The sequence below is a fragment of the Lutjanus erythropterus genome, chromosome 9 (assembly GCF_056507025.1).
Source record: "Lutjanus erythropterus isolate fLutEry1 chromosome 9, fLutEry1.hap2, whole genome shotgun sequence".
Classification (NCBI taxonomy): Eukaryota; Metazoa; Chordata; class Actinopteri; order Lutjaniformes; family Lutjanidae; genus Lutjanus; species Lutjanus erythropterus.
This window is the reverse complement of record NC_139325.1, coordinates 15,897,418-15,909,610: the sequence shown is the minus strand read 5'-3', so window position 1 is coordinate 15,909,610 and position 12,193 is coordinate 15,897,418. Positions and strand designations below refer to the sequence as shown.

General features: G+C 38.9%; 1 protein-coding gene across 1 annotated transcript in view; it reads left to right on the top strand.

Annotated features, from left to right (window-relative positions):
• The window catches only part of adamts16 (ADAM metallopeptidase with thrombospondin type 1 motif, 16), a 71,647-nt gene that overhangs the window by 18,453 nt on the left and 41,001 nt on the right, over positions 1 to 12,193 (top strand). Inside the window, exons 4-7 of the mRNA XM_084726275.1 lie at positions 1,026 to 1,467; positions 5,302 to 5,504; positions 8,987 to 9,070; positions 10,308 to 10,467. Of these exons, the coding sequence (XP_084582401.1) occupies positions 1,026 to 1,467; positions 5,302 to 5,504; positions 8,987 to 9,070; positions 10,308 to 10,467 (889 nt within the window). The remainder of the gene's footprint in view (positions 1 to 1,025; positions 1,468 to 5,301; positions 5,505 to 8,986; positions 9,071 to 10,307; positions 10,468 to 12,193) is intronic.

Genomic DNA, 12,193 nt, shown 5'->3' with positions numbered 1-12,193 from the left:
AGGGGGGTCAGGTTCACAGTGACCCAAGAGTCAAATTGTGACTAATTGCTGACAGAGACAGATTGGAAAGCTAAATGGATAGCTGGAGAGGGTTGTCCTTCATTTGTCATATATGACTGCAGCCCTTTAGGCTTCTTTCTGAGGTACTGGACATCAGCCGTATATACTGTACAGGTCACTTTTGAATATTTTATAATGCAAGTGTAGTTACTGGAAGAAAGGCTGGAAAAGTACATGTAAAACTTAAAGTCAAACATTACAATTTTTTGCAAAATACAGGATATTTTTGCACACATAATTGATGTACATATGTTTCTTTTGGGTTCTCATATTGTATGCTGGGGCAATAAAATAATAGTAATTTGTACAGACAGACACTTCATCAATAGCAATAAGAAAAAGTAAGAAAAAATAATAACATTTTCAGTAGTTTCACTGAAATATCTTATATGCAAACCACCGTGAAAGCACATAATGAATATGCCCTTGCCCTTAAACTGTTGATCAATTAACAGGTGTTTTGTTCATGTGTAGTATTGACATATGGCATACATGGGCAAAATGAATAGGGGAGACTGGGGGCAACTATAACATTTTCTTTTATATTTTCCTTCTTAACTCACAGACTACTTGAGATACACATAATATATACATATATATATACACATATATACATAATATTCTCAGCTGAAATATTCTTGTTTTCCTATTGTTGAAGAAAAAAAATTTAAATCTTATTTATTTTATTGAGGAAAAAGCTGGTGCAGTCTGGCTGTTCAAATTCATATTTCTGAATAAAACAGTCAGTTTTGGATTGTTCAATAAATGTTAATCCTGTTTGGCCCACGACTTAGACTGTGTTTTAAATTTTGGCCCCTTCTGTGATTGAGTTTGACGCCCCTGATATAGACTGAAATGAAACATTTTATTGTGAGAATTTTTTCAGTTATGTCATCCAGTCCTACCAGTTGTCTGTTGTAGGGATACTGCTGTAAAGGTAATTAGACCTTCTGTTTTGCCTCTAGTCAGGTTTGATCAGAACACAAGATGCAGACTACTTCCTGAGGCCCGTGTCCCGCCACCTTGCTGAGACAGAGAACTTCACAGCGCCCTCCAGTCACCAGCCACACATCCTCTATAAGAGCACGAGGCACTCCAGGACAGAGCGGGGAAGTCATGAGCCTCGAGTGCTTCAGAAGAGATCCGCTGATTCGGTTCATCATAAATCACACCAACACTTTGTCACCAGGAGATCCACAAACTCACAGACCGACCCCACTGACAGCACCGTTAATGGGGATCAACACAGGGACCAGCAAGATCACCATGGCAATGATAACAACAACAGTCACAGCGACCAGACGGAGCATCATGACAGTGGCCATCACCGCCACAGCCATCGACATGACAGCGACTACAGACAAGGGGAGAGGCAGAGGCAACACTTCTGCGGGAGACGGAAGAAATGTATGTAAGGGCAATTTCTCATTATGATTCACATGTAGCATTATAACAAACAGAACTTTCATATACTGTACCACCTCTTCAGGTTGAGATACATTTAACATTACTGCAACTGTTTCCCATGCATATATGAAGTAAACAGGGTAAGTGTAAGTAACACAATTTTTTTTTGTTTAAATTCTGCAAATAAAAGTAGGCACCTAGGACATGGAGGGAAGTAAAAAGAGAAAAGCATTTCATGAACCCTCGACAGGATTTTTTTTATGAGGTTCATTTTACTCACCTACAGTATGTCCTCCCACGTAATAGATATTTGCATTTGGATCTTTTTTACTCATTAAATTAGATTACATGACATATTAATGTCATGTAATTGTCATGCAGTCATTTTGCCCCTTCCAATACCTCAAATGAAAATGGTTAACATTTGACACTTGAATAAGAATGTTCCCAGCTAGACATACAGTTCACATTGTACATTTTCAGCACTGTCATAATACTCAGTTTCCAGATATAACTAAATTAATGGTGTGATCTCATAGAAGTTAAGCCACATTTTGAGGAATCACCACACCACTTACAGTGTCATGGAGAAAGGAAAATATTAGCTCTATCTGTTGACTTTTCCAATCACTCTGTTAGCAGGGGAACACCAAGACACCACCATTAAAATGATGGTTTAGATTATTTCATGTGGGATGTGGGATGTTTGAGGTATTCATCAGTGTATTGCCTTCATTAGGTGGCCCCCGATTATAAGAAGCAGAGACAGAGTGTTTTAGTCATTTAAAAAAAAGGTTAAAAAATAAACATCAGTTTAGGTGTGTTCTATATTTAGCAGATTTTCACTGCTTTTCTTTGCAGGCAGTCTTTTCTGACAGGAAACCCCCGTTATATAAGCCAAATATCACTCTCTCCAACCAACAAAACTCCGTAGGCAAAATCAGAATTTTTTATTTGCAGAACATGGGAGTTGCTGGTCTACTGCTGCCTGTTTGTTTGTGTTATTGTGTGACTTCAGTGTTTTAAAAGGTTAGTTCAGGTTCACTGAAGTCACACAATAACACAAACAAACTAACAGATGGAGGCAGAGCTACACTAGTAATTCTCACATTCTGCAAGGTAAAATGATTGATTTTGCTTATGAAGTTTGGTTGGTTTTGAGAGAGTGATACTGTATAATGGCGGTTTCCTATTAGACAAAATTGTCTAACAACAAAGCAAAGTGTTGAAAATGTTCTAAATAGAGCATACACTTAAAGTGATCTTGATTTTTTTTTAGGGTGGACCTTTTTTAAGTGGCTAAAATAGCTTCTGTTGCTGACCCTATGCCAACAAGCATCTACTGTAGCAAAGACACTATATCAGTATTATTAAAGTAGTAGCATCAATAAACACCTTATACATCCCCACCTCAAATAATCAGGACTATCATTTTAATATGTTCCCATATTAACGTTATTGCAATGACTGCCAATACTAATACTAAGGGATGCGGAATACTTACAGTCATCATGTAGTAGGAACAACACATAGTACATCATTTGGTAACACTACATTAAACGTGACACATTCTGTGCTAACACTTACTGTCATTAACACATCATTAATCCCTGCTGTGTTAAAGACAGAAAACAAGATGTGTGTTTTTACTGACTTAACAGGATGGTGGGTCATAAATCCAGGGAAGATGTTGTAACTTTTGAACAGAATGTCAAATTGACATGTTTGGTAAATTTCCTTGGAAAATTATCCCCAGCTTTCAGCGAAGGTTTTGATTTGTATTTTATGTCATGACAGATGTTTCCTCCGGGGAATATTATCTCAATTAATGCTGCTATTTTTGGCGACATTAGTGACCTGACCTGTGAAAGGTTCGGGGAAATGTTTTATATCCACTTAACGCTGTGACAAATGTTTGCTCTCAAGAAATTATCACGAGATCAGTTAACATGGCTGGTGTCACAGGGGTCATTTGAAAGAGAGCAGGCGGGGAATGGACTGGTACCACCACCATTACCCTGCAGAACCCCAGCTGCCTGTCCCATGTGAAAACACACTCATGTTTACATTCCCATAAGATGACATCACTGAACACCTGTGCCATGTTTTAGTCAGAAAGGCACTTTGGTCACTCACCTGCTGTCTGCCTACATAAGCAAACTTTCTAGCCTTTATGGTTTATCGCAGCTATGCAGTGATGTGTGAACACTTTGATAAGTTAGAAGTGAAGATTTAAGCTGATAATGTCACAAGACACAATAGATTTAAGTTGCACTTTGCTTTGGCTTGTGTGCACTTTTGATCTCATGTCATAGTGCAGAAGTGAGTATGGATTTGACACATTTTTACCAAAGGTGATCCAGCTTCAAAAGGAGTTGGGCATTAGATGTTAAGCTTCAGTCTGTGTTTGTCTGAGTGACATGTTTGCTTAACTTAATCACTGATAAGTTTTCACAATAAGTTTGTACTGTGAATTCAATTTACGTTATCATTTTTATAACACACCTTCCACTTAGGGAAAAAACCTTTATCTTATCTATGACACAGTTTTGGGCGCCATTAAAAATTACCTTTATTAACAAAGTTCGCCAAAGTGGGTTAAAACAGAGAAGTTTCATAAACATGAATTCCTTTTTTCTTCAAATAAATCAAGAAATGGTCTTGGTCCATTATTATTTAACATTGTGTTACGCCTACAATACAAGTGGACTTGAAAAAACCTGCAAATGTGCCGTCATGGATGCCAGTAAGGCATATAAAACATGATAAAGTGGCCTCTGAGTGCCCTTATATTGGATAAAATGTGATCAAGTGCCATCTAGGGTGCCCTTAGCGTGGAGAAATACAGTGACCTTCATGTGGAGATGATTAGTGACCCATAGGGTGCCTTACAAGTAGGCAAAATGTGGTTAAGTGTCCACTGGGGTGCCCTTCAAGTGGGAAGACCCTGATAAAGTGCTCTCTAGGGTGTCCTTCAAGTGGGGAAAACAGAGTGCCCTCCTTAAGGTGATCTCCCAGTGGAGAAAGCGCAATGCAGTGCTGCATTGGCTGCTCTACATGCTCGAAAATTGCTGTATGTCACATAATTAAATAATTTCAACCTAAACTAAGGATTGGAACGGTGTCATCGTTGATATATTGTGATTTTTAGCTTGTTGGTGCCCCTTTTTTTGTCCCTGTCCTCAGTCAGCCTGCCATTGGTCTACAGAATATGAAATTGTTCAGAATTTTCTTTGATGACTCCATTAACAGTTAAATTGATTTTCTTTTCGCATGTGAAGCTTTCATATTAACTGTTGCATTTAAAGAAAATTCAGCTTGCTCTAGCTGCTGCTCATGTACAACCACATACTGTGGTTTCACACTTGACTTAATGGTAGCATAACAGTGAGACTGCCAGAGTCAACATCAGAAAAGAAAAAGCTCAGTTTGCAGTTTATCCATGACATCAGGTCATGAAAGTAAGGGTATAGTTAATCATCCAGAATGGTTGTCATCTACTTGCCAGAATCGCTGGTTAACAGTCACAGGCAAAGGCTGGTGGGTATAGGTTAATTTCAAATATTGTGCAACGTATAATCAGCTGTGGGAAGGAAAGGTTGTGTATTTGTAATAGACGTCATAACTGCTATTAAATTTCCATTATATGCACTATTGTTTTTTCTTCCATCAATCACTTACAACCCACTATAATGTACCACAGCATGTTCCTAATTGTGTTGACTCTGCAGCCACAGTGCTTCATAGACTTTCATTCAGTTTGGTCCATAGTTGCAGTTTTTTTTTTTTTTTCCCAACTGCATTCAGTTTTATTTTTATTTTTGTTTTATTCAGACATGCCCAAACCTCCAGAAGAGAATGTCTTCATCCTTCCAGATGAATACAAGTTCATCCCCAGGAACAAAAGAGCTGTGCTCATGAAGAGCCAGGGAAGTCAGAAGCTCAACGTGGAGATGCTGGTGGTGGTGGACAGAAAGATGATGGACAACCATGGCCATGAGAACATTACTACATATGTTCTTACTGTGCTTAATATGGTAAGGGGACACTGATGAAGTACAATGTTTGACATCATAAGAACTATAATGAAAACAAAAATAGAAGTTTATAGATTTTGTTGGAGGTGTGATGTTTTATTGTTTGTGTAAAATGGCTCATTGGCCTTGCTTAGAGCCTGGCTCATTTGGTCGACCTCTTTGGTGCACGCTGTCATATCTCAAGAGCTACAGTATTTGATGGATTGCCATGAAATTGGTAGCCCAGGAACCAGGCGAATCCACAAGCTCATGTTTCATTTGCTCTGGCAGATGTGTCTGGCCACCCTCTCATTCAGACAGATTTCCACCTATCCTAGATCCAATCACAACTGTTTATTTGATATGGGGCAGGTTTGACATGATGTCTGACTAAGGGGCCTCCCCAGTCCAGATCTGAAAAGTCACATGCCAGTGACGTCACTTTTGCAACCCACCAGATCTCACGAAACTCAGATAAAACTGTCAAAGATAGCAGCACTGATCAAATAGTACATTTTACTGTTAAGCTGTAATTTGAGAAAGTTTGTCGCCAGGCTGCCATTTTTTCCTTCTTGAAAACAGACCAAGCACCGCCCAAATGTCCATGTGTCATTCAACGCTTTACATCATACCTTCTGTTGCTTTGATTTGTTGTTGGCCACGTTTCATTGCTCTGACTGGTTATAGGTCTATCCAATTGCATCCAGCTGCATTTTGGTCTGCACCCTTGAAATCAAAAATGAACTGAGAGATCCCAGACTAATTCACATTTGTGGATTAAACTATTAAATTGGTTCCCAGAGAACGAATCCTACTGATTTTTTTCTCGCCACCAAGAGGTCAAAGTTTTCATCTACCCTGTGAATTGGCACCAAATGTTGACGTTCATTGTTCCCAGATTATGCATCCAAGGGATTTTTGTGATTCCCTGACTTTTCATGTAAAGGTTCACGTTTGATGCCTCTTGTGAAATGTCTCAACAACTATTGGATGGATTGTCATGCAATTGGGTGCAGTCTTTTATGTCTACATAGAGATCTGAAAAAAAGGAAAAATTGCAGTCACTTTGGTGATTCCTCAGCTTTTCATCTTGTACCACCATCAGATCAAAAATTCTGATTTGTCAGTGTCTTTTCATCAGCTGAGGATGTGTTTTCTACTAGCTACACCATGTCTTTCAGCTTTGTGTAAGAAAGGTGAGTCTTGCAATGCATCAACATGTAAAAAAAATCTTAACATGTAACAACAATACAGCAAAGCCTGATGTTAGCTAGTGGTCCTTTTGCCAGACCTTACATTACCCACTTTAAATTTGCTTTGTAGTCTATGTTTTGTTATTGTACAGCATGTAAAGGGCAAACATCTGCAGAAATTGATTTGGAAGCCACAGATAAATTCATTTGAGGTTAGCCATTGCTGAGCTTTTAGTGACTTGACACCACTGTCTTTTATTCTCACTTATCAGACAGAGCCCATCTGAAAACATGAAACTGATATCTGGGTGAGATCACCGTGTCCTCCCGCGTCCCTCTCAGCTGATCTGCGAGCAAATTCCGTCATGCTCGTTTTGCTACTTAATGACTGACTGACAAATCCAAAGATAATCTGTCTATTTTGAAAACATAGTCTCCTTTAGTAGAAACCAAGCTGAGGCAGTCACAGCCCGCCTCAGAGGAGTCACCTAAATACAGGATGTAGTTACACAGACAACACCCAACCCCCTACCCAACCTGTCAGCTCTTGTGGGTGTTTAAAGGATTGTTGAATATTTGTTGAAAATTAAATGTGATATGCCATTCCAACATTTGCATAGATTTATGTTATGCAGAGTGGAAAGACTTCAAAAACATTTTGTCATTAGGCTGCTAATTAAAAAAAACACACTTTATGTACCGCAAAACACTGAAGCTCTATGGAAACTGTGATTCACTGTATCTGCCGAATTGTGCAAATATGAAACTGTGAAACACCAGTGTTCCAAGATATTTTAGTTTAAGTAAGTGTTTTTGATTGTCTCTTTGACCTCAAAATTTAGCTTGAAATCAGTAACAAACCACGGCCATGTGTCTTCTCATGAGTCAGAGCAGCGGAAGACCAAACATCAGGAACATCAGGAACATCAGGAACGAATGAGAGTGTTCCTGAAGGGGGGAAAAAGGCTTAGTGAGTGGCACCTGAGGTATTCATCGGGCCTGAGAGAAAGAGAACAAGAGCAAGAGATCAGGAGTCTGCTTTCAAAGTCCAAACTATTATGATTGATGGTCAGATATCCCTGTGAGTACAAGACGCTGAATTGAAAACAGCAGTTGTGGCTGTCATGCCTCACCGATACCATCAAAAAAGAGGTTTTTGTGTTTTGTTTCCACAGGAATGTCAAAGAGTGTTGTCTCATACGTTTGACAGAGACCCCTCTATTGTATGTACAATAATATGTAGATTAAAAATAAAATAGGATTAATATCAAAACATAATGTAGTGTCGGTAACCTTGATCCATAGATTAAAATATCTATAATCGGCTCATGATTTCACATTCATATTTATGACATGCAGCAGACACAGAGAAATGGAAATTATTCTTAATGTTAAGGACTAAGAGTAGCCTGGGAACCAGACAAATCTCCGAGCTCATCTTTCATTTGCTCTGGCAGAGTCATCTGAACCTACACCCTCTTGTTCAGAGTGATTTCCACCCATCCTGGCTCCTGCTGGGCGATTCACAATCACGATGTATTTAATATTGAGCAGGATTGATGCAATGGTTAAATGCAGACATGTCTTTGCCATTGATCAGCTCGCCGGTCAGTGTCCCAAAAGTCACATCAGTATTATCACATTTTTCGAGCACAACAGGCTCATGAATCTCAAATCAAACTGTCAAACAAGACAATGCTGATCAAATATTAACCACGATTCTGTTACTGCATTGCCTTTGTCTTTCCTTCAATATTTTCAGAAGGACATTTTTCCTGCTTGAAGCATTTTTCATGCTTTCCTGCTTGCATTTTGTTCTGGAAATCAAAAATGAACGGAGAGAGCCAAGACTGATTCACATTTGTAGATTGGATTCCAGGCCAGATCAAAAGAAGGGAAACATTTGGTGGGAAACAGTCATTAGATGCAATATTGTTTTGACAGCAACATGTTTCTTTAGCTGAGACTAAAGTTGTGTCAGTCTAGATATTTTAAGAAGTACTTTATTCTGAATTGAAATGTTGTGACTGATGCTGCGATTTTGCAGACAGAAAAACACTTCAAATGTTACTTTACTGACCCGATCACGCTGTCCGAGCTCTCTGAAAATGTATAGTTGTGCAGGGAAACAGAAAGAAAAGAAGTAGAATTTTGCACTAAAAGTCAAGACCCACTGAGGAGGAACAATTAAAGCAACCAATATCTCTTCAGACAGAACTTTAATAAGGCAATGGTAGACAAATTAAAGGATTTTGTAAACAGCATGGTAAGCATTAATATGTAATGGAAATTTGTTTGTGTGCCTTCTAGGTCTCCAGTCTCTTCAAAGATGGTACAATAGGGGGGAACATCAACATAGTGATAGTGGGCCTTGTGCTTCTGGATGAAGAGCAGGTGAGCATCTGAAAGCTTGTAACCATTGTCTGTCCAAAAATCCAGCTCAAACTGTGGTGGAAAAATACAGATTGATTGTTTGTTTATTTGTTTTTATGCCTGAAGGTCCAGAGATCTCAGAGATTTTCCCGGGGTCGCCCTAACTACTAAGGACTTTTTCAGTGGTTAATTATAGGGTATTCATTTCCTTGGATCTTTGCCAGATTTAGGAGGGAAATTCTCGCAGAGTGCGGGAGCTGGAAGGACAGCTTGAGTACAACAGAAAACAAAGAGAGGGACAGAAGCAGAGAGAAACAGGTGGGGTACTGTCAGAGAGTCAGAAAGGCCAAGGAGAGCGGATTCTGGTTTCCATCCACCTGTGATGTTAATAGATTTCAATCTTCCTTAAGAGGCAATTATCAGTGGGAGGAATGCCAAAAATGGCAAAAATGTCCCAGACGTTCGTCTCCCAAGCAGCAACACTTATTTTATCAGTGTCCCCCTCTCACGTCTTAATGTGGCCTATCATGGCAGTTTTGAATTTCCGGTGATTCCTATAACTCTTTTGGTTCCTTCATAAATTTATTACACGTCTTCTGGAAATATGACAAAATCGGGTGTTGCAACAAGACAGTGACCCCAAACACACATCAAAAGTGGTAAAGAAATGGCTAAATCTGGCTAGAATTAAGGTTGTATGTGCTGAAGAAAGAAGTCTGTGTCAGAAAGCCAACAAATGTAGTTGAACTGCACCATTTCTGCCAAGAGGAGTTGTCAAAAATACAACCAAAAGCTTTTGGATAGCTACCAAAAGTACCGAATATTAGCAAATATTAGCCTTCCTGTATCTATATTGTTGACTCAGCAGATTTTGTCATATTTCCAAAAGACTTGTAATAAATTTATGAAAGAACCAAAATGCATGATTGACACACATCATAAACTGTCATGATATACATGGTCCTCACGAGCATGTGTGAATGTTTGACCACAACTGTACATGTCCAAAGAGCTTGATGTGCCTTGAATTAATGGTACAGACCAAGCAAAGTTCTAGCAATGATTTCTTTTCTAATTCTGTAAAGCTTAAGGTAATTTTATTGATATTTGTCTGAGTAGAGGGAATGGGGAAGGTTATGTCATTTAATTTGACTGACTTTTTTCTCTTTTAAATCAACAACACTTTGTGCTCACAGCTGTCTTCAATAAAGACAGTGCTATCTCTTTTCAGCCTCCTTTTATCTGCTTTATCTCACAGGATGGCTTGGTGATCAACCACCATGCAGACCACACACTGAACAGCTTCTGCCACTGGCAGTCTACGCTGGGAGGCAGAGAGGGACGACACCATGACCACGCCATCCTCCTCACAGGACTCGACATCTGCTCCTGGAAGAACGAACCCTGTGACACTCTCGGTACGTCTTCAGCATTAAGATATATAGATTCTGTGGTTACAAGATGCCTGAAAGTGTAATAAATGGACAACTAACAAAATGAAAAATGAAGTTCCCATTCTGTGTTTTTATTTATTTTTTCTTGCTCTTGACAAAAATATGTAATTCTGTATTGATGGCTGTCTTTCTCTGGAAAGGTGTCCTTGTCCTCTGTCTCACAGAGGGTCACATCAGCCAAACCTGATGTTGAAAAAATCGGCTCCTTTCAGATCTTTAAAGCCCCACAGTGTCATACTGTATATAATAATGTAATTAGAAATATGAATAATGAAACATATGAAGTTTAAAAAGAGGTCAAATAAAAGGAAAGATAAAAAGAACAATCTGCAATATAATTACTACAAAAAACATCATCAGAGGGGACAATCTGAGACATATTCATAGCTGTGTATAAAATACATAAACCCCAATTACAAAACAGTCATGTCATGTAATGTTCAAACTGATTAACTTAATTGTTTTTCTTAATACACACTCATTCTGAATTTGATGCCTTCAGCATGTTCCAGAAAAGTTATACAGAGGCATGTTTACCGTTGTGACATATTCCTTTTTTTAAACGAAACTCAGTAAGCTTTTTGAAACTGAGGACACTTATTGTTTTGAAAGAGAAATGCTTTATTATTCTCGCTTGATACATGACGTGAGGTGCTCAACAGTCGTACGTTGGGCTTGATAATGCACCACACATTTTAATAGGAGACAGGTCTGGACTAAAGGCAGGTAAATCAAGTACCTGAACTCTTTTACTATGAAGCCACGCTGTTGTAACACATGCTGAGTCTTGCTGAAATAAGCAGGGGCGTCTCTGAAAGAGACGACGTCATCTAGATGCCAGCCTGTTACTCCTGTATGTACCTTACAGCATAAATGAGGCCTTCACTGGTGGTATAGTTACCCATGATTTCTCCAGATTCTCTGAAACTTGTAGCAGTTTTAGACTTTAGATGGTGATTGACCCTAAATTCCTTGAAGTTTTGTGTTGAAAAAACTGTTGGACTACTTGCCCATGCGGTTTTTCACAAAGTGATGAACCTCACCCCATTCTTGCTTGTGAATGACTGAGGCTTTCAAGGATGGCCTTTAATAATAATCATGATACTGTCACCTGTTACCAGTCAACCTGTTTACCTGTGTAATGCTCCAAACAGGTGCTTTTTGAGCATTGCGCAACTTTCCATGTTTTGTTGACCCCGTCAAAACTTTTTTGAAACAAGTTGCAGGCACCAAATTCAGAATGAGTGTACATTCACAAAAAAAAATGTTTCTCAGTCTGAACATTAAATATTTTTGTAATGTATTATAAGGGTCTTTATACTGTATTCAATTAAATAGAAGTCACAAAGCATTTGCAAATAATTGTATCCTTTATTTACATTTCACGCAGCACCGTTGATCTGTAGGAAAGAACACCGCACCAGAAAATGAAACACGCAAACCATGTTTTCACTTAAATCACAGAACATTCAAAAAGTACAGACCAAGCTCAGCTACTTAAAACATGCACACACTCAATCATTATGAGTGCACACCATCTAACAAACTAACAACAGCTTGTTTGTCATAATGACCATGCCAGCACATTGTTGTCTTCCGCACTGTGAGAAAAAACTTCAATTGTGTGTCCCATGACGCACACTCAGACACACACATGTACGAACAAACACACACCACCTCCAAACCCCAG